Source organism: Leptinotarsa decemlineata, unplaced genomic scaffold (assembly GCF_025532065.1).
Source record: "Leptinotarsa decemlineata unplaced genomic scaffold, Ldec_3_MD MMD2_tig00026328_RagTag_RagTag, whole genome shotgun sequence".
Lineage (NCBI taxonomy): Eukaryota > Metazoa > Arthropoda > Insecta > Coleoptera > Chrysomelidae > Leptinotarsa > Leptinotarsa decemlineata.
In genome coordinates this window covers 13,116,764-13,140,557 of record NW_027412688.1, presented here as the reverse complement: position 1 = coordinate 13,140,557, position 23,794 = coordinate 13,116,764, and the positions used below count along the sequence as shown (strand labels likewise).

Below are 23,794 nucleotides of genomic sequence, written 5' to 3'. Positions count from 1 at the left end.
ATCACGAGTAGTTCGAACGTGTCTGTCCTGTAACAAATGAAGAGAATACATTTCAAATTGCTCTTCACCTTGTTGAAAAGCCGCATGTGAGTACCCGGAAACCTGAGCAGGGAATGAGGATTTTCTCAAACCAGCGTGTCTCGAATGATACGAGCAAGCAAATTTCATCCTTACTACATGCAATAATAATAATAATAATAATTAATTTATTTCGCTTCTTAAAAAGTACATAACAGTGGATAATTCTATCAGTACAATAATAATAAGAATTGAGATAAAAAGATGACAAATATATGTAAGGTGAAGTGGGGTAAATGTGATAACGGGGTAATTGTGATAACGCGCAATAATTTACATTCAAATTCATAATTGATGCTGCCATCTATCTTACAACTCTTCAAACTTGTATACGAATAAGTACGACACTAGACGAAACGATATTACGTGCTGGTGTTGTTACTAACGGCATTACAATTTCTGATTATCGTATTACCTAACTGTCAGATCGACAAGTGTTTCGAAATTTCCCCGAGAAACTATTGCTGATAAGGTAAGTCCACACCGGTATATCTGGCATTATGTTCTTGAGTTATATTTTGTGTTTATGAATCATTTTGATGCAATAATCACGCCGCTATATTATTTGGGCATATATCATATTTGCCCCTTGGAAAGTACTTAGGTGGGGAAAATGTGATAGACGAATTTTGGGTAATTGTGAGATATACATATAATACATTTACCCCGTTGTTCCAGATACATCATGGTTCGAACATACATCAGGAAAAAAAAAGTACAGATGACATGAAATATTCCAAGGAAGCGTTGAATTCAGCAATAGAAGAAGTGATTGCAAGACGGAAAACCATATATGGGGCTTCAAAAGAATACAAAATACCATATGTAACACTATATAGTCGTGTTAAAGGTATCCTAATAAAGGACGTCCTACAGATATTCCAATAACAGAAGAATTGAAATTGGTCAATGGCCTGAAAACTTTAGAGGAGTGGGGATTTGGGTTGTCGAGGAAAGAAGTATTTGAAGTGGTTGGGAAATTTGTAACGGAAAACAAAATCAAGACAAGTTTCAAAAATGGAATCCCTGGTAAGGACTGGTTTTTAAACTTCAAAAACGTCATAATATGAGCTTGAAAATTCCACAAAATGTGGAATATGCTCGTAAAAAGCATTAGACCCATTGATAATCTATGAATATTTAGACTTGTTGGAGATAACTTTGATAGAGCTTCAACTTCTCGACAAGCCACATAGAATATGGAATTTAGACGAGAGCAGCCTAAGTATAGACCCTAGAAAGTCTAAAGTGGTCGGTGCAATCAACAAACCATCGTCAAGATCTATAAGTTCCCGGGTAAGGAGAACACTACAATCTTGCTAATGTGTAATGTAAGTGGCGATAAAGCGCCACCAATAATCTAATATATAAATCTGGATGTTTGTTGGTTGGTTGGTTGGTAAGTGATAAACTTCTACATCGCTCAACCGATCGTGATGAAACTTGACATGTATAAGTAATTTTTCATAGAGAAGGTTTTTAGGCTATCAATTTTTCTGTAACTCGCACTAGATGGCGCTGTAGGACATTTTTTGAAAACACTGTTCTATAACGCTGCGCACGCCTAAGTTCGTTGAATCTGATTCTGTCAAAACATTGCAACAGCAGCGATACAGCAACATAGTACTAGTCTAATATATAAAAATAGATGTTTGTTGGTTGGTTGGTAAGTGATAAACTTCTACATCGCTCAACCGATCGTAATGAAACTTGACATGTATGAGTAATTTTTCATAGAGAAGGTTTTTAGGCTATTAATTTTTCTGTAATTCGCCACTAGATGGCGCTGTAGAAGATTTTTTTTTTGAAAGCACTGTTTTATAACTCCGCGCACGCCTAAGTTCGTTGATTTTGATTCTGTCAAATCTATTACAGTGATTCAGCAACTGATTAGTGCTACAACTACCAAATTCTACGCGGACGAAGCCGCGGGCAACATCTAGTAATATATAAAGGCAAACACCTATAGGACCAGTGGCTTGCTCCTTCGAAAACAGATTTTTCAGGCACCGTATATGCTGCAAGCAAGAAAGGCTGGATGGAGAGTGATATTTTCACAGGACATTTCCTGAAGACTTTGATTCCAGCCCTTGGACCAGAACGTCCCGTTTTGATAATTTACGATGGTCATTCAACCCATGTAGGTTTAAAAATACTTGAAACAGCAATTCTGAATGATATTACAATATTGAAGCTTCCCCCGCACACCAGTCATTTGCTACAACCCTTGGATCTTTCTGTTTTTCGACCATTCAAATCGAAATGGGATGAAAAACTCATTTCTTGGCAACGACAACATGTGGGCCAGAAATTACCGAAGAGAATTTTCTGACGTGATGACAAATAATCTTACTGTTGATGGAAGTTCGAAACCAGATGATACTGAAGTGGTTAGTACATCAGGAGAAATATCAACAAATATAAATGTGATAAAAAACACAAGTACGAATGGACATTCGATTCTAGATGACAATGTAGTGGCTTGTACATCGTCAGAAATATATGAAAAAGAACCTAGCGATAACAACTCGTTCGAAAACCTATTATTAGCTTCAGTTCACCAAGTATCCAAACCAGTTCAACAAAAAAAACAAAAATGTGTCACGGTTCGGAATTGTTAACATCAGAAGAGGCGATGAATCGACTAAGAGAACAAATTAAAAAACCGCAAGGAAATAAAGAAAAAAAACGAGCAGAGTCAACAAAGAAAAATAAGAAAAAGCGTAAACTTTCATCCAGCAGTGAAGACAATGAGCCAGAGTCCCCACCTTGTATGGATTCTGACAACTCAGAAGAGTTTTGGCAGGAAATAGAGAATAATACAAACGATGAAAATGAAGATATTGACCAAACTATAACTCCTACTTCTTGGGTATTAGTGGAGTACCATACCAAGAAAACGACCAACCATTTCGTTGGAAAGGTGACCGAGGCTTGTGACGATGGTTGGATGGTCAAATTCACAAGATTTTCAAAAAACACATTTTCGTGGCCAGAAGCGGTGGATAGCGACATTGTTTAGCAAAGTGATGAAGTTACGGTTTTGCCAGAGCCAACTGTCAATAGACGCGGTTCTTTTATATTCGCGGTGTCATTCGAAGGCTATAACTTAGCCTATTAGTGTGTTATAAATGTGAATGTCAGATCTATTATTCATATTTATATTTTTCCTTATATTTCACGTAACACTTTTTATGATCAGAAAGGAAGTTCATTTTACAGTTTGACGAAGGAATAGAAAAAAATTCATAACTTTTTTCTTTACTAAGATATTTTGAGTTTGTGAAAATTAAAATAATCAATAAACTATAAATGTTATACATTTGCCCAATTCAATTCCAAGTGAGTTATGCATAGGAAGGTATATATCTTTATCACATTTGCCCCAAATGTTGGGGTAAATGTGTTACACCTACATTGTTTTAAAAAATACCACCTCAGATTTTTTAACAAGGTACTGAAAATATGTATGTCCTATTATCAGTTTTAAAATATATTTTTATCATCGTTGTTGAACAAGGAAAAATGTGTTCCATCGAAAGTATCAGTTATAGCCCTTTCTTCGCGAACTATTGAAAAACTATATCACATTTACCCCACTTCACCTTATTCACATAAAAGTAGGGAAATACTACAACAGTAAAATTGATGGTCATGGTTATAATTAAAAAGTTTAAAATAATGGTAATGTCAAATAGTGACAAGAACGTTAAAGAAGACAAAAAAAAACACCTAACCTAAAATTCCTCAAGGGTGTAGCAATTTGTTTCTATGAGAGCAGCTTTCAGTCTTGATATAAAAATATTGACATTTGGCGCATTCTTTACCGAATCATCAAGCTTATTGTAAAATTTTGGTCCAAGAAAAAGGTGGTTTTTTTGTATAGGGTGGTTCGATGCATATGGGGTATTAATAAGTTTTTAGAGCGCGTAGGGTATTTATGCTGATTAGATATAAAATTGTGACCATTCTTGTACATGTATATGCATAATTCATAAATATAAATACCCGCAACGGTGAGTATTTTAAGTTCTTTGGAAATGTTTCTACACGATTGCCTCCATCCTATACGAGCAATAGTTCCAATGGTATATTTCTGTAGAATAAAAACCCTCAATGCAAACGATCCAGTGCCCCAGTTCAGTATTCCATATCGTATATGACAGTGTATTGATCCATAGTACAGATTCAACAAAACTTGTTTACTGCAATGGTTTGACATAAATCTTAGCGTATAGCAATTTCTGCGGAGTTTGTCGCAAAGAGTTTCAATGTGAGGGATCCAGGTGAGCTTGTAATCAAGTGTAAGGCCAAGCATCTTTGTTGTTGAGCAAGATTCAACATACAACTCCTCGTTTTCATAAATGATAAAATTGTCATGAGCAGAATTCAGCGAGAATTTCATTAATGATGTTTTCGTGATGTTCAGTGATGGTTGATTTTTTCTGCCCATGTTACTACCTGCTCATAGACATTCTCTGCAAGTGCTATTGCATTGCTCTCCTTGATGAGGAAGTTGGTGTCGTCTGCATAAGCAATCACATGTATTTCTGTGAGACTATTCATGAACTGCAACAAGTCATTCGCATATATAATAAACAGTAAGGGGCCAAGAATTGAGCCTTGTGGGACACCCTGTTCAATGGTTGCTGACTGACTTACCGTTTTCCGAATCACTACTTTTTGGGTCCCGCCATGCAAATAAGACTTCATTAATTTCAATGCGGTTCCCCTCACCCCATATCGTTCCATTTTCTGAAGTAGAAGTATGTGATTTACATTATCGAAGGCTATGTAGAAGTCAATAAATAAACCACAGATACTTAGTTTGCCATCAAGAGCATTTATGACATATTCGTGGAATTCATACAGTGCCGTTTCAGTACTTTTGTTCTGGGTGAAACCATGCTGATTTGGTGAAAATTGTTCATTAGCATAAAAAAATGATAGTAATTGCTTTTTAATATGCAGCTCGAAAATCTTTGAAATGCTTGGAAGCAAGCTTATTCCTCTATAATTATCGTAAAGATTAGTATCTTTTTTTTTTCAAATATTGGTATAACGAGTGCAGCTTTCAATTTTTCGGGAAAAGTTCCTCGTTCCATGGACATATTCAAGATGTATGCCTAAGGTTCACATACCTGAAAAACACATTTTTTCAAAAGGTTATTTGAGATTTCGCCGTGACCACGTGCATTGAAATTTTTCAATATTTTTACAAGGTCTACAATGTCATGCCTAGTTATAGGATGTAAGAAAATGAAGTTTTAGCATATTTTTATGTTGCTTTCCAAAAAATTCAAGTCAATAGCTTCTTGTTTATGAGCTACGGAAAAATGTTTATTGAAGTTGTTGGTCATTTCAATTTCAGGGACAGTTTTATCATCATCATGAATTATGATATCCAAATCCATCATTATGAATGATGGATTTGGTTAATAATTTGCCACATTGTTTTCGATTTATTGTTCCAATTAGTTATTCTGTCATCTACACTTTGTTTACAATTATTTTTAAGTTTTTCTCTATAAGTCTGCGTTATTTGCCTACTAATGTCTACATAACGCTCATCAACTCTTGCGCAGTCTGAGTATAGGGACACTAAGTTTTTCAATTCTTGAAGTTCTGGTGTTAGTAAGCTGGGAACGAATTTTTTCATTTGTTTTTGGAGTGGCTTCAGAGGAAAGGCAACTTCAATGTAATATTGAACTATATTATGGAAAATTTCATAGGCTTTGTTTGGGCAGATTTCGTTGTAGATATCCTCCCATGACTCATTTTCCTAGGAGAGTTTGAAATTATTTATATTATTTTACGAAAACACTCTACCGTACATTTTTTACCTGTTTTTCACTTCTTATAGTCGGAATTCGAATAATTTGGGCAAAGTGATCAGACAGATTGTAGTTTTTGATTGCCACTTCGTAGTCAATATTTTCATTGATTATAAAATTATCTAGGCAAGTACTTGAGTTAGCAGTTATCCTTGTTGGTTCATCAACAGTATATTTCAGATTAAAACTTGCTAACTGGTCACGAAAGAGGTCGAGTTCCCTACTGGCAACCGAGAAGTTTATATTGAAGTCACCACCTATGATAATGGTATTATAGTTTTGACTCACCAGAGTTAGAATTCCCATGAAAAGTTTTAAAAACTATTTCAGATTACCTGATGGAGGTCTATAAATACACACACAAACCGTAATAGATTTTTTTAATGTAATACCACAATATTCGAGGACTCCTTCCTCGCAAAAGCCCGTTAAGTCTAGTTCATTAATTTCTAGACAACTTTCATCATGTTTGTAAATTGCTACACCCCCTTCTTTAGAGAAACTTCTGCAGAAGTTTGTACATATATTAAAGTTTTTCAGCTTTATGACATCGATCTGTATTTTGTTCTGCCAATGTTCTGAGATCATTAACAGATCACAAACCAGTTCACTTTCTGTTAACATATCTATCTGAAGAATTTTATTACTAATACATTACATGTTTTGGTGACATACAGCTAAGACATTCCCATCCTTTCCACTTGGTTTACTATATTTTCTGATTTTACACCGATTGTGCTCATCTATATTAATCTGATTCATTATGGCGTCATTTTTGGAGCAACCTGCGAGAGCCGTGGATATAAAAAATTTGACTGAGCTTTCTCTTCTTGTTTTTCTATTGCTTCCTGAAGTTCAGTGGCCAGGGTTTTAGGTAGTTCAGTATAGTGCATGTTAATATTTTGCTCATAATGGTTCTCGTGTTCCTGGTTGGGTTGACAGCAGATTTCTTTTGTTATTATTAATTTCCAAATAGCTCTACCTATATACCGCTTTCCTTTTGCCGTAATACTGTACCCATTTCGGTGGTAATTTGATTTTCTCAGAATGTTATTACATTCTAGTATATTAGTGTTCAGTTTTTTAGTGTGCACTGTTTTTTTTCAGTTGTAGATTCCTTAGGTATATGGAGTCGTTCATTTCCTCGCAGTCACATCGAAAAGGTTGGGTAACAATTAATGCAAGGCTTAAGAGGAAGAGATTTTGAAAAACTTGTTCAATTTTGCCGATGGGGCTTGGAAAAGATCAATCAGGAAAATTGTTTTTTTGATTTCGTGTTATTTTCTGATGAAGCGACATGACATGCATTATCATACAACGGAAAACCCCCATTTTTTTCGTTGCCTGAACCATCAACAGCGTTGGTCACTAAATGTTTGGGGTGGAATTCTCGGAAAAAGAGTTATCGGTCCGTATTTTTTGGGTGGGCATCTCACTGAAAGAAAATATGTAAAATTTCTTCGGCATGAGTTTTCGAATTTATTGGACGGGGTTCCATATGGAACAAGACTTAGAATGTGGCTACAACAAGACGGTGCAGCACTACATTTCAAAACTGAGGTACGGGAATACCTCAACGATCATTTCAATAAAAAATGGATAGGTAGGGGTGGGCCTGTGGCGTGGCCACCCAGATCACCTGATCTGATGGATTTTTTATGGGGGTATATCAAATGGATTGTCTACCAAACTCCTACAACATCTATAGAAGACATAAAACGAAGAATCAACAGAGCTTTCAGGGAAATCCCAGAGGATATGCTGGAACGTGTAGAGAATTCGTTTAAAAAAAGACTGACATTGTGTGTTGCAGAAAATGGTCGCCATTTTGAACATCTTTTGGACTCCTCTATTCAATAAAAAATTTAGGCGTTATTGTTCATATTGAAAAAAAATTGAGTAGTAAACGTAAATAAATGAATTTTTTGTGATTACAAAAATTAATGAAAATGGGTATAACTTTTGAAATATTTGTTTTTCGTATAGTACACCTCTGATACAAAATGTAGTGAAATGTTGAAACATTTTATACAAATGAAAAAAATACAGGGTGTTACATCTATTTGAAAATGAATGAAACTTGACCGGTTTTATCGAGCACCCTATATATTGTTTTCAAAAGTTGAAATTCCTGAAATGTTATCACAGTGATGTTGACCAAGTATTCCTAAAAAAATCCACTTAATTGCTGTCGACATGCGGGTGGTGAATTAAAAAAATATTTTCTGCAAAATTCGCAAATTCCGCAATGGAAACTCGAAAACAGAAATTTCTTAGAAAGCTAAGAAAATATGGAATCGAATGACGTATTCATATACTGGGTGTTCCGTCTAAAAATATAACTTTGGTTGGCTACGCTCGGCTGAATCACCCAGTATGCGAGAAAATAATTTTAAAAGATAGTGTTTATCGATATGACTGCGAAAAAAAATTGAGCATTTCGAAAAATTGTTTTCCCTGATAGCAATGGACCCAGAGAATCTTATTGACTCATCCTGTAGATACGAACCCTGAGAAAAAGTTATTCGCTTTCTCTACTCAAAACAAGCATAGACACCGAATGATTATTGGTGGGAACGACTTTATCTGAAATGAGAAGGTCTAACTATTTTGCAGGTCAACAAATTGTTCTCAGTAAACATTGCTCTTGTTATCTTATAGGAAGAGTGAAATTCTTGCAAATCGGGTCTCCCAGATAAGGAACTCCTACCAAATTAATCATAGTTTTTCCATTAATAATTACGTCATTAATGTAGACCAATGTACCCGTATGGTATATACCTACGAGTACATTGGTCTAATCCACGAATAAAAGGAGTTAACCGCCACAAATATGGTTACGGCTTTCGCGGCTGAGGTTTTCAGTATCACTATGTCTATTCGGGTTTGAAATTTCTTTCTCTCTGAAGCTAGCCACTTACGCCAGCGAAATGTCAGGAAGAAATTCCAAAAATTGGCGGCCTGCAAACCCGTATAAAAATAGTGATACGCCACAAATATATTAGCCTACCTGTATAAGCAATATAATTGCGAAATAATATTGCTTATATAGATATATAATATATTTGTGGCGTATCACTATTTTTATTCGGGTTTGCAGGCCGCAGATTTTTGGAATTTCTTCCTGACGTTTCGCTGGCGTGAGTGGCTAGCTTCAGAGAGAAAGAAATTTCAAACCCGAATAAAAATAGTGATACTGAAAACCTCAGCCACGAAAGCCTTAACCATATTTGTGGCAATTAATGCCTTTTATTTGTGGATTAGACCAATGTACTCGTATATACCACACGGGTACATTGGTCTACATTAATGACGTAATTATTAATGGAAAAGCTATGATTAATTTGGTAGGAGTTCCTTATCTGGGAGACCCGATCTGCAAAAATTTCACCCTTCCTATAAGATAACAAGAGCAATGTTTACTGAGAACAATTTGTTGACCTGCAAAATAGTTAGACCTTCTCATTTTAGACAGAGTCGTTCTCACCAATAATAATTCAGTGTCTATGCTTGTTTTAAGTAGAGAAAGCGAATAGCTTTTCCTCAAGGATCGTATCTCCAGGGCGAGTCAACAAGATTCCCTCGGTTCATTGCTATGAGGAAAAACAATTTTTCGAATTGCTCATTTTTTTGCAGTCATAATCGATAAATACTATCTTTTAAAATTATTTTCTCGTATACTGGATGATTGAGCCGAGCGTGGCCAACCAAAGTTATATTTTTTTAAATGGAATACTCAGTATATGAATACGTCATTCGATTCCATATTTTTTAGCTCTCTAAGGAATTTTTATTTTCGAATTTCCATTGCGGCATTGCCAAGTTATTCCAGAAAACCTATTGTGCAGACAATATTTTTTTAATTCACCACCCGCATGCCGACAGTGGATTTTTTTAAGAATAGTTAGTCAACATCACTCTGATAAAATTTCGGGAATCTCAACTTTCGAAACCAATATATAGGATGCTCGGTAAAACCGGTCAAGTTTCATTCATTTCAAACAGACATAATTAAACTTTTTCAAATGCAACACCCTGTATTTTTTTCATTTGTATGAAATGTTTCAACATTTCACTACATTTTTTATCAGAGGTGTACTATACGAAAAACAGATATTTCACAAATTATACTCAGTTTTATTAATTGTTGTAACCACAAAAAAATTCATTTATTTGCGTTCACTTACTCAACATTTTTTCAATATGAACAATAACGCCTAAATTTTTTATTAAATAAAGGAGCCCAAAAGATGTTTAAAATGGCGACCATTTTCTGCAACACATAATGTAATTTTTTTTAACAAATTCTCTACACGCTCCAGCATATCCTCTGGGATTTCCCTGGAAGCTCTAATGATTCTTCGTTTCATGTCTTCTATAGATGTTGGAGGTGTTTGGTAGACAATCCATTTGATATACTCCCATAAATAATCAATTATGGTCAGATCAGGTGATCTGGGTGGCCACGCCACAAGCCCACCCCTACCTATCTATTTTTTATTGAAATGATCGTTGAGGTATTCCCGTACTTCAGTTTTAAAATGTGGTGGTGCACCGTCTTGTTGTAGCCACATTCTAAGTCTTGTTCCATATGGAACCTCGTCCAATAAATTCGAAAATTCATGCCGAAGAAATCTTACATATTTTCTTCCAGTGAGATGCTCATCCAAAAAATACGGACCGATAACTCTTTTCCGAGAATTCCACCCCAAACATTCAGTGACCAACGCTTTTGATGGTTCAGGCAACGAACAAAATGGGGGTTTTCCGTTGCATAATAAAGCATGTTATGCCGATTCAAAGTTCCATTTTTATGAAAAGTTGGTTCATCAGAAAATAACATGAAATAGAAAAAATAATTTTCCTGATTGATCTTTTCTAAGCCCAATAGGCAAAATTGAACATGTTTTTCAAAATCTCTTCCTCTTAAGCCTTGCATCAATTGCATGTAGTAAGGATGAAATTTGCTTGCTCGTATCATTCGAAACACGCTGGTTTGAGAAAATCATAATTCCCTGCTCAGGTTTCGGGTACTCACATGAGGATTTTCAACAAGGTGAAGAGCAATTTGAAATGTATTCTCTTCATTTGTTACAGGACAGACACGTTCGAACTTCTCGTGATTGACATTACCAGTTCTTTTAAATCTTGTTTTTAGAGCCTGAAATGCCCTTCCATCTGGATGTCTTTTTTCGGGGAACTTCTCTTTGTGAATCCTAGATGCAAGAAGGCAGTTTCCGTCACTTTCCCCCATTTGCACCATAATTACCAATATATAATAATAATAATAATAATAATAATAAATCGGCTTTATTGATAATACGAAAAAAACAATACAAAGATATATTTGAAAATGATTCATTCTACACGCGAAAGTAACTTTAACAGGCGTTATTGACAAATTCCGGTCCAGTCTTGGATAACTGGATTTTTAAAGAAAAAATCAGTATAAATATTCTTTAGGTTTTTTACGCATTTCGTACCGTTAAAACCACTGATAACTATCTGTCCCCACCTGTGTTCCTTGGTCGTATCAATTCGTCAAATGATCCTAAAGTAATAACGTTCGTTTTATCAGATAGTTGTACGCAATACTCATCCCAGTTTGCTTTGGCAAAAAATCTACGTTTTCTATAATTATAGTAATAAACATTCGCCTCTGTTTTGAGTGGTTATAAGTATTTTCACACCGGACCCTATCTTAGCCGAACAACTTTCAAGACAACATTATAACTGTGAAATAAACCCAGAATAGAATAAAAAAATCAAAACCTTGCTCAATTGTAGGATTAGAAAAATGTTTGAAATTTAAAAAATCTGCACCTGGTAGAAATGTATGTTTATCAACTTACGAATAGTATTGAAAAAACATATAGTTAACAATCTGCAACAAAATCCTACAGAGCGAGATCCTACAGAGTTCGTGGAAAGAGTTTTTATTATAACGACATAGACAATAACCGTCTATTGGCAATGGCATCATATGGACTGAAAATTCTAAAAAAATCAATAAAAAACAGACTATAATGGAAGTTTGGACATCATCGAATATTTAACCGAAATGAAGTTGGTTTCGTAAGGAAATGGAAACGATGGATACTATTGCCTATTTGGTGGTCTACGCCCAAATGGCATAAGGGGTTAAACAAAATAACAATAGCAAATTTTTAGTATTATGAGTATATTAAAGTATGAGGTGCAGAATGATATAGCCAATGTAATATTTAGGATACTGCAGAACAGAGAAAATTATATAGTAGACAAAGAGGAGAATTCATTTCCACAAGAGGCATCACACAGGGTTCACCACTATTATTTGACATTTATATGATTTCATTATTTGCGTTGATACCTAATACGTCATAACTACTATCTTACGTGAACGAACTTGTTCTAATATGTAAGGGACAACACATTCAATTCACATAAAAATCAATTAATCAAATATCGATCAAGATTGATTTGTGGATCAAGGAAAATGCCTATAATTATCAACGTGTAAATGCGAAGTTATGTATTTCAAAAAAGGTAGACAAATGAAAGATAATCTAGGGATTGAAATAGGGGAACAAACCATACAAACAAAAAATAAGGTGGAATACCTTGCTACAATAAATTCAAGCGCGAATCCCAAAACGCTGGTGATAGCATTCAATGATCTAGGAGTCCATGTTATACAAATCTTGTTCCAAAAAAAAATCCGGCCAAATTGGATAAAACATATAATCAAGATTTTCGGGTTATCCTAGGATGACACATTCAGTATGTCAAACCCATACAGCCAATATATATATATATATATAAAAATATCGTCATACCAGCTTTCAGCTATAACTACAACAAGTATATTCAGGAAATAGATGTAGTTAACATTAAGATAAAAAATACGCCCCATCAAGTAATAAGCAATTCTTAAGTAGCACAGAAAAATGCCCAACAGAATATAACTTTATATGTACAGAAGCTTCAAAATCGGATAATAAAGTGGGAATAGGGATACACATGCCTCAAATAGATTTTACATTTTCAGTTCGGTTATACGATCAAATAAATATTTACGATGCAGAAATGATGTTAATCTATAATCTATAAAGGGATGAAAACATGTATGTTATATGTTGTAAATATTGATTATATTACTACTAAACAAAAGAGAGTTAATAAATAGGGCAGTACGTAACAACATCATTTTCAAATTCGCTTGGATACCTGGACATAATAGTATTGTAGGCAAGAACAAGCGGATACGTTGGCAAAAATCGGTACTTCCCTAAATGTCCCACTAGATATGAAAATATATAAAAATAATTTCATTCCCTACCTGAAACAAAAATACTGAATAAGTTTTATGTAATTTCAAGTGACAACATGGTACTGGAAAGTTCCTTCAATGGATAGAAGACATATTATATACAAGTCTTAGACGCATGAAAACAGGTCACCCGGTCACCCCTCTAAACATGTCTACAGTCCTGAGAATGAGAAAATTAAGTGTTAGCATAAAACTTAAATGCAAATTCATGGAGTATACCCATAATGAATTATAACAGCATGAATTTGGTACACCCACACCTCATTCCATTTTTTTTCTTTTCAATCCTAGTATCACATAACCTTTGTAAGTATTCTTTGTCTGGTGAATACATGCCAGTTAGTGAAGAAAGAACGCAGATACTCAAGCCAAAAGAGTTCCAATGACGCAACAAAGATTCAATTTACGCGCACTATCTATCAACAACATAAAGACGTTATGCTATAGGTGGAGACTGGTCTACAGCGCCGTAAGGGAAGCAATTACAAAAAAAGAGAAGAAGAGAGACTAGAAAAGACAAAAAGGTTAAGTAAATAAGTAGTTTTTAATTGACTTACCGAAATACTGAATAATGTCCTCTCTTGTAAGAATAAATCGTTTATTTCCTCTCAGACATTTAATACCACATGCAACAAAGAATCCTATCAGGAATATTAGCAAAATAAATAATATCGAAGGTCTATCTTGGGGTAACAGTTTTGAGGTTAACTAGTCATAACTTTATTTTATTAGCTATTTACTTATAGGAAATCGAACGTTCTTGAGATTTCTTAGCACGGAAACGTCTCCAAGAGAAGAAGATTATCATTCTATAATAAAGGATACAGAAAAACCCATAGGTAGTATATGTGATTAGCCCCCGTTTATTCAATGGGCTTTTAAATTTTGAAATTTCCAGGAGAAAGTACCAAACATGAATTTCAAGCAGAGACTAGAATGCTTTTAGATATAGTAGCAAGATCTTTGTATTCTGAAAAAGAAGTTTTTATCAGAGAATTAATATCCAATGCAAGTGACGCATTAGAGAAATTCAGATATCTTTCTATATCAAAAGAAGGTGCTGAGAAAATAAAAGATGTCGATAGAGCACTTGAAATCCATATTTCAACAGACAAACATAATCGAACCTTGACCATACAGGTTAAACAGTTTGTTTTATTATGCACACTTTACTTTGATATATATATATATATATATATATATATATATATATATATATATATATATATATATATATATATATATATATATTTTTTAGGATACTGGGATTGGTATGACAGAATCTGAGCTCATTTCAAACCTTGGAGTTATTGCCAAATCGGGATCGAAGGTATAGTGTGAGACATGATTTATAATTCCTCACCTTCCAGTAGTCACAACCATGCTTATAACTTGGTGCAAGTATCTGGATCATATCGTATATTATTAGTCATTCTGGTTCATCAGTGTGAAAGCAGCCACGAGTTCCAGCCATAGATGTGTCGATGCGAAGTGGGATATCCGATAATCAGTGGCTCCCAAAATTCGAACCAAATTTGTGGCCAACCATGAATTTACTGAACAACCTGAAATTTATGCGATTAAAAACAAGTATAACAATTTGTCGAGAAATCAGAAATTGTTGGAATATATACATATAAGTTTGAAGAAAATCCATGATTCATCAAATCTATAACTTATTCAAATATTTCGTGGATGGAGATTTTTTCTTTAAATGCATTCATTCCAGCATACAGAATAAGACCCTTATGCCAAAATATTTTGTCAACCCCCACCCTGAATTGAATAATTTTCAAAAAAAAATCCATAACTCTTTCGATTATTCTTCGGAAGGGATTTTTTTTCTTGAAATGTATTCATTTCAGCGTACTTGAGAAGACCCTCATGCCAAAATATTTTGTCGGCCAGAAAATCAACCCCCACCCCGAATTAAATAATTTTCAATGAAAAATCCATAACTCTTTCAAATACTGTTTGAATTGGGATTTTTTCTTGAAATGTATTCATTTCAGCGTACTAGCAAAGACGCCTATGTCAAAATATTTTGTCGGGCAGAAAATCAACCCCCCCGCCTCGAATAAAATAATTTTCAAAAAAAACAATAACTCTTTCAAAAATAGTTTGGATTAAACAAGTTTTCTTCAAAAGTATTCATTTCAGCGTACTCGAAAAGATCCCTATGTCAAAATATTTTTTCGGGCAGAAAATCAACCCCTACCCGAATTGGATCTGTTATCAGTTAACAACTAGTTAACAATCTTGCACTGACGAGTGACCAAGGAGCCCGAAACCGGTCTGCAAGTGTGCCTGTTCCAAAATTGAAAGTCGATTTTTTCAGTTTTATTGCCAACTGCATATGCAGAAAATCTTTTGTGAAGAAGTGGGGCCACTGAAGACTCACAAAAACATTTGAGAGAATTTATGGCAGCATGTATCAATTTCAGCCACTTAGAATAAGTCGTAGTTCGGTTCACGAATTTGGTTAAAATTCTCTTTTCTAAAAATCAAAATCGGCAAATGAGAAAAGCCCTATTCAGTTTATTGAAGTTATGTTCAGAGCCAGAGTCACCAGAAACTGAAAGTATTAAATTTGAATATTCATTATTTGAAACGCAATATGATAAGGAATCAGAAGTTCTGTATTTAAATAGTCCCCTTTATAAAAAATTTTTGAAAGTATATGAAACAACTACCTCCCAGTAGATTGTGAAATAGGGGAAGCGAACTGGTATTATAACACTGAATTTCTGAATTTAATTTTGAAAAAATATTTGCCATTTCTTTCGTTATGGTCAGGAGTAATTTATAAAAATAATAATTCCAGGAGATTCAGCAATGCAAATGTTGAAAATTGGTTTTCACAACTTTAAAATAATCTTTTCAACGGAAACTGCTACAATCAAAAGTGCAGCAGAGTCATAAGGATGTTACGAAAATAAGTAATTTCACTCCACAAAGAGATAATGTTGAGTATTCCATGAAACACGTGTACTTCGAAAGAAGTGAAGTCAACTAATACGCAAATTAAAAAGAGTACCAACTTTTTAGGAACAAATTTGAAAAAAGTGTTAAACGAAATCAAACAAAAAAGTTCTGGGATGAATTCAAAGATATCTTGACAGTTGACAGGAACCGATGATGAGCTAACAGATGATGGGGACTTTTATCATACCTTTCAAAAATACCGAAGGTAACGATTATTTCAGAAAATTGTGAAAAGTACTTGAACGAACTAGAAAAATTAGAACAAAAATCTGGATTATAGCTATACCATCGAAAAATTCGTATGACTTCTTGTAATTTTGGAAAAATAATAAGGTCTACTTCGGACAAGACCAGAAAATCTATAGCAAAATATCTTTTGTATAAAAACACTCCACAAACAGAAGCCATATACCATGGAAATAAGTATGAGAGTGAAACTGTTGAAAACTATGAAAAAGCAACAAATGCAAGGTTACAAGTGTAGGGCTAATAGTTCATAAAAAATATCCCTACTTGGCCTGTTCTCAGGATGGCTTGGTAGGCACTCATGGAATGGTTGAGTTTAAATGTCCTTTTACTAACGTCATCTAAAAACACTTTATTGTGTGATTTTCACTAGACAGTTTTACAAAAATGGAACACCTGTTTCGCCATACAATGGCTTCCTCGGGCGTGTCTTTCATTAATACGTTAGTTATGGATTTTCATCAAGTATCGGCTAATTCCATCATTGTCCTTTTACTACTAAATTCGAGAATCCTGAAATATCCATAGCGAACAATAAATTGAAATATATTAATGAACATCGTGAATTGAAAAGAAACAATTATTTTTACCAAATACAAGGCCTGCTGAATATTTTGGAAATAATGTGGTGTGATTTTTCACTTGGTCTTGGGCAGGTGCATTTTTGATTAGAGTAGAAAGGGATATTCAATTTTCATAAACGATAAAAATAACGATTTCATTGATAATAAATCAAATGATAAACAATACTTACGCTTTTTTCACAATGGTCTAGTTCAAAATTATAAATATTACGATACTTGCATTGAATACAGGAATTAGGTTGTTGCCAAGTAAAAAGAAAATTTTTCGATAGAAAGGAGATTTGAGGATTTTAAAACATTATATGAAAGACAGTGGCTATCGGACTTTGGTATGAATTATTGTTTATCATCTTTGGCAAAATTACATCATGATGAATCTCATATTCTTTTAACGACAAATCAAGTTTACGCCATAATGCATTGCGGGAATGATTTAGAATCGACTTTTTTGATGACCTACCTGAAATTAAAAATAAATCTGAAATTTTTCTCCCCATCATAATTGGAACAGTTTTGAATCGCGACCATTGGGTCTTAGCAATAGCCGATATGCAGAAAAAGCAATTCATATACATCGATCCAAGATAAAATAATATTTCAAAAGACGCTGAAAATTATAAAGAAAAATTTCTGATATTTCTACAAAAATATAAAATCACCAAAAAAATGAATATATAGAAGAAGAAACATTCATATTTTAAACTGAGCATTGGTCACATTAGACAAAGAGAGGGATATAATTGTGGAGTTTACGTCATATATTTTTCATGCAATGTTTAAAGAAAGACTATCTGATGAAGTCATCGAATATGGACTAGTTCAGAAATGAATTAATGTGGATAATTTTGGAAAATGCTGGTAGAGATCAACTTGAATTTTGCCTCATATGCGGATTTGCCATTGCTGGATCTTTAAACAATAGATGTAAATCTTGTCACAGAAAACTTCATGATTCTTGCTGTAAACTCAATAATTTTGAATGTTTGCTGTGCAAAAAATTTTATAATAATAATTAACAAATCGATTATGATATATATGTTTGATATAATCATAAATTATTATATATTGCACTTTACATAGGTACTCAATTTTTTTTAGAAGTTTCTGGGAATATTTGCAATTCGACAGATTTTTGCATCAATTTATTTTTTCAAGAACTGTTCATTATTATTTATTTTTTATACTCGTATAGAAAAATGTGATGTATGTGATGAAGTTCATATAAATGATGTAGATATATATTTGCCTGATATTATTTTTAATTTCATATTTTATTTTTGTTAGGAAGAATTCAGATTGATTCATTTAAGAAGGATGTAACTAATAATTATATCATTTATTTAGTTTTTTATTTTTGTACGGAAATAATTCATGTACTTGACATGAAATTAATATGATTTACTTTGATTACAGATTTTATCTGCATGATACTTGTTATTGATTTTATTTGTTTACCTGAAGGGGTTGATTTTCTGCCCGACAAAATATTTTGGCATGTGGGTCTTCTCAAGTACGCTGAAATAAATACATTTCAAGAAAAAAAAATCCTTTCGAAGAATAATCGAAAGAGTTATGGATTTTTATTTGAAAATTATTCAATTAGGGGTGGGGGTTGATTTTCTGCCCGACACCTATTTTGACATAGGGGTCTCTTCAAATACCCTAAAATGAATACATTCAAAGAAAAAAAATCCCAATTCAAACAGTATTTGAAAGAGATGAATTTTTTTTTGAAAATTATTTTATTCGGGGTGGGGGTAGATTTTCTGCCCGACAAAATATTTTGACATGAGGGTCTTTTCAAATACGCTAAAATGATAACATTCAAAGAAAAAAATCCCAATTCAAACAATATTTGAAAGAGTTATGGATTTTTCTTTGAAAATTATTTAATTCGGGGTGGGGGTTGATTTTCTGCTCGATAAAATATTTTGACATAGGGGTATTCTCAAGTACGATGAAATTAATACATTTCAAGAAAAAAACTTCCCTTCCGAAGAATAATTGAAAGAGTTATGGATTTTTCTTTGAAAATTATTTCATTCGGGGTGGGGGTTGATTTTCTGCCCGACAAAATATTTTGACATAGGGGTCTTTTCAAGTACGCTAAAATGAATATATTCGAAGAAAAAAATCCCAATTCAAACAGTATTTGAAAGAGTTATGGATTTTATTTTGAAAATTATTTTATTCGGGGTGGGGGTAGATTTTCTGCCTGACAAAATATTTGACATAAGAGTCTTCTCAAATACGCAAATGAATACATTCAAAGAAAAAATCCCAATTCAAACAATATTTGAAAGAGTTATGGATTTTTCTTTGAAAATTATTTAATTCGGGGTGGGGGTTGATTTTCTGCCCCACAAAATATTTTGACATAGGGGTCTTCTCAAGTACGATAAAATTAATACATTTCAAGAATAAAATTCCCTTCCGAAGAATTCATGGTTGGCCACGAATTTGGTTCGTATTTTGGGAGCTGCTGATTATCGGATCTCCCGCTTCGCTTCGACAAATCCATGGCTGGAACTCGTGGCTGCTTTTACACTGATTCCTGGTTCCAAAAATGATTTGTTTTCAAGTAATGATAGGTTTTGGCTTTTCTGCTTCCCGAGAACTGTTATTGGATACTCTTCGTTGTTAATACTAATACTAAATTAAAGAGAACAAATTCTGAACTGATAGGTTGTGGTCGAATGAAGCCTGTAGTACCAAACGTTTCGGCTGCCGGAACAGTAGACATCATCAGTGGTATGTGCATTGACTGCAAGGATAATTGTGACTCTGGCTCTGAAAGCCTATATTCTTATTCTAATCCTAATATTTCAAAAAGTATATCAATAACAGGTATAGAAGAGGTTGATGTGTTTCTAGTTCCTCAGTTTTATTCAGACCATTACAGATACCAATAACCTTTGTTATTAATTGCCTGTTTGAGAAACTCGACAGTTCTCCTCCTGTTATAGTAAAATATATCTTGTTTTGTATAAGAATTTATGGTACAACCGCTGTCACAGCTGGCTACTAATCAATCTGAATGTGTCGAGCCTGATGAATAACAAACCTTGCCAAGTGCTTGATAATTGGTAATATTTTCGGCAAGTTGAGTTGGACGATTCATTCTATTTCTATCATTGAGATATTGTGATGAACTTTAGAGTACGAAAGGAGCGCATAATCGCCCAATTTTTAGGTTTCTGTTTCTTTACGCAACACGTCGTTAGATTATGTACACATAGTCTTCTTTTCCATTTTGATTTTTTTTCCATTTCCTTGAAATGGAAAGAGAGGATATTGGCAGATCAAGATCTTCAGATGATGTGGTACTGCAGGTTTTTTCGGGCTTTCCTGCAGCTGAAAAAGCAAATGCGTGACTTCAACACAAAAAAAATCTCAAAGATTATTGTTAAAAAAAAAAATTGAGAAAATTCATAAAAATATTGCCTTCAACTTGAATGTATGCTTCTTAGTTATTATTTCTTTTGAGGAATTTGTTCTATAACTGATATATCAAAACTCGGTATACACAAAGTACATATAGATATATATTTCTTCTTTGGCTTAGGTTAGGTCTAAAGTGAGTAAGTTTATTCGACCCTCCACCACAACCTGCAAGGGTTTATTGTGGCTCACACCTATTCACACTCGACCAAATGAACCCAGCTTCTTAACGAAGCCGATTAGTTTGCATGGTGAGTGTTCTTTCAGGTCAGATGGTAAGAGTACGGCTCTGCCAAACTCTAAAAACCTTATTCGGTTCCCAGCGGGGCAGGCACAAAGTATATGCTCTGCTGTTTCATCATTTTCCAAACAGAGTCGACACCCACTGTCTTCCGACAATCCGAGTCTCTGCATATGATGATTCAAATGACAGTGACCTGTAAGAAGGCCTGTTAGACATCGTAGTTCATCCCTACTATAGTCCAAAATGGCTTACTTCTAATAACAATTATCCAACTCTTCTTTCTCAAAATGATTTTCATGTTCCCACAAGTGGAATGAAATAATCTAACTTTTGCAGAGGAGTGCCGTATATATAAGTGAAAAGCATTTAAGAATTGTCATGAATGGAAACAAAACTGAATTTGATCACTTTTATTTTCGTGAGGATATAAGTGAAGAAATATTGATTTGTAAACCACAAGTATGTCATAATTTTTTTCTTTGATTTGAATCAACTTCATATTCTATCTGTTTAAATTTATGTTTAATTTATGTGTAAATTAGATTAAAGTTAGCGTAAATAATTTCATATTTGTAGAATATTTTATAGTAATATAGGGAGTTACCCATGAATAAAATAAAAAAAGATGTGTATCTACTAGAAATGTCCTTCTTTGAGGCTGAACTGGTGAAATTCAACAAAAAGGAGATATGCCAAATTTCTGACTCGGCAGCAAAAACAATAAAACAGAAAAACGAGGACATGATACCAACAACTAGTAAAAAGGTGACAAACTCCCACCACAAAAATAAAAATTTGCTACATTTCATTAGTTCGGACTTCCGTTGTCTAATATGATATAAATTGATTTGAAATCCCTGAAAGAATCTATAAAAAATTGGAAAGATTAGCTGAAAAATAAAAATTATATCAAGCAAAAAAACTGAAATTGTAATGAAATAAAATACAAGAAACAACCAAAAAATCAAAGAAAAAATTCAACTATTAATACGATATGAAAATTAAAAAATTATTAACAAGAAATGAAAATTAAAAGATTCCAAACCAAGTTACTTCACGAGTTTCGATTGTTAGTATCCACAATCGTCTTCGAGTGATAACTCTGTTTTTACGTTAATCAGCTGTCGCTCAGAAGTTGAGAAACTTGCACGAGCTAAGGACTAACTAGGTCTTACCTTTTAACGTGTGATTCCTAACACGGTTGCAGAATCATCCCAGCTTCAATCAGATAAATTATCTCGAGAAAAATATCTAGTCGAGGCCTTCCGATCGTGAGTCGGGCGCACTACCACCGCAGCCAATTCCACAACTGGACTTATTCCTCAGAGATCTGACTATTTATAGGTCATTCGAGTGCTTTCACCTATCCCCTCTTTCCTCTCTCCGCTTCATCAGTTTTAGCAGAAACTGACTGTTTGGCGGGAGTTGGTGTGTTCCGCTTGATTAGAGGTTTCCATATGTTGCCTATCTCTAGCTTGGCTAAATGCGTTGTTGGACAACATATATGCGGCTTCTGTGAATTTTCTCCTAAACCAGTGTTCCTCCTTATGGATGATTTCAGCTTGAGCCCACTTGATCTTATATTGATGAGTCCAAACATGCTCTGCTATTCCTGATTTGCTGAGGAATAAGTCCAGTTATCACCTGAAGACGATTGTGGATACCACCAATTGAAACGTCGTGAAGTAACTTGGTTTGGAATCCGTTAATTTTCATTTCTTGTTAATAATTTTTTCATTTTCATCTCGTGTTGATAGTTCAATTTTTTTTTGCTTGTTCCTTGTATTATATTTCATTGTAATTTCATTTTTTTCTGCTTAATATAACTGGTATTTTTCAGCTAATCTTTTCAATTTTTTACAGATTCTTTCAGGGATTTCAAATAAATTTATATCATATCAGACAATGGAAGTCCGAACTAATGAAATGCACCATGAAACATTGTCAACCACCTTCAAACAAAAATCTGCTAATCAAAACAAACAAAAAGTTCCAATATACAAAGGTGAAGCTATATATATTTGAATCAGCTTTCCACGGATCTGTTGGAAATTCAGACAAAACAGAAATGTGATGAAATCATAAAACTTATGAAATAAAATGAATGGAAATGAATCTACCAAAAATTATGACAAAGAGAAAGATGCATTCTAAATGATAACGAGGAGAAATAGACGATAAAAAGTTAGCAATTTTGAAGGAGGTAGCAAAATGTCTAGAAATGAAGGAACTGAAAAGAAAATACGGCGATTTATATTAAAAGTATCTTATAACCCAAACTCTTTAATATGTTGCCTCCACATATAAAAAATATCACTAAGAACTATAAGTTGAAAAAAGAACTAAAGTGCTTTATAGAACAAAATCATGAAAAAATAAAAGACCTATTTCTAAATACATATTGACCTAAACAACGTAGATTTTGTAACAAATCCTCTAGACCTGCACAGGGTTGCTACTAACTATATCTCGCCATTCTATGTAATACATGTTATAGAAGTTAAATTAGACGTTTGAATACTGTACTATATAAATATTATATATATATCGTAATACCGCTGTGAGAATCACATCACAAGCTTGCTTAGGTGACTCACAGTGGTTTATTACCTCTTTCTTCTTTTTTCCCCTTTTTGTAAAATGTTCTCTGTAAATTACCTGAATTATCTGAATAAATTACCTGAATAAATTACCTAAAATTACCTGAATAAATTATCTGAAATTACCTGAATAACATAACAGATGATAACACAAAGAAAATACATAGATGACCAAACTCAATAGGGAGACAAATAAAACTACCAATTCAAACCATAATGGTTTGGTGGAATATACAACAATACTGAGAGGTGCTCTGAAAGTATCTCTAGCTTTCAGCAGTATCCCAGAAACAAACTTTTAGCTATAGAACACTTTATAACGCTCAATACTTCAATAAAATTTGAACATTGGTTGAGAACAAATTATATTCACTATCACAATTTTTCATACTTCATAGTAAGTTATTTTTGTAGTAATAAAAAATGGGGATTCACAATGGAATTAATGCTGTCAAGCTTATTGGCATTAC

At 33.7% G+C, this 23,794-nt stretch overlaps 2 protein-coding genes across 2 annotated transcripts in view; both read left to right on the top strand.

The window, feature by feature from the left end:
* The first annotated feature begins 493 nt into the window (after window positions 1-493).
* Window positions 494-4,553, top strand: LOC141485514 (uncharacterized). The gene is made up of 3 exons (XM_074182350.1): window positions 494-550; window positions 757-1,107; window positions 1,954-4,553. The coding sequence occupies exon 3, from the start codon at window positions 2,675-2,677 to the stop codon at window positions 3,098-3,100; it is 426 nt and encodes a 141-aa protein (XP_074038451.1). The 5' UTR covers window positions 494-550; window positions 757-1,107; window positions 1,954-2,674; the 3' UTR covers window positions 3,101-4,553.
* A 9,165-nt stretch (window positions 4,554-13,718) lies between these two features.
* The window catches only part of LOC111510019 (TNF receptor associated protein 1), a 55,098-nt gene continuing 45,022 nt past the window's right edge, over window positions 13,719-23,794 (top strand). Inside the window, exons 1-4 of the mRNA XM_074182519.1 lie at window positions 13,719-13,913; window positions 13,971-14,063; window positions 14,123-14,364; window positions 14,483-14,554. Coding sequence (XP_074038620.1) covers window positions 13,796-13,913; window positions 13,971-14,063; window positions 14,123-14,364; window positions 14,483-14,554 — 525 coding nt within the window. The 5' untranslated portion in view covers window positions 13,719-13,795. The remainder of the gene's footprint in view (window positions 13,914-13,970; window positions 14,064-14,122; window positions 14,365-14,482; window positions 14,555-23,794) is intronic.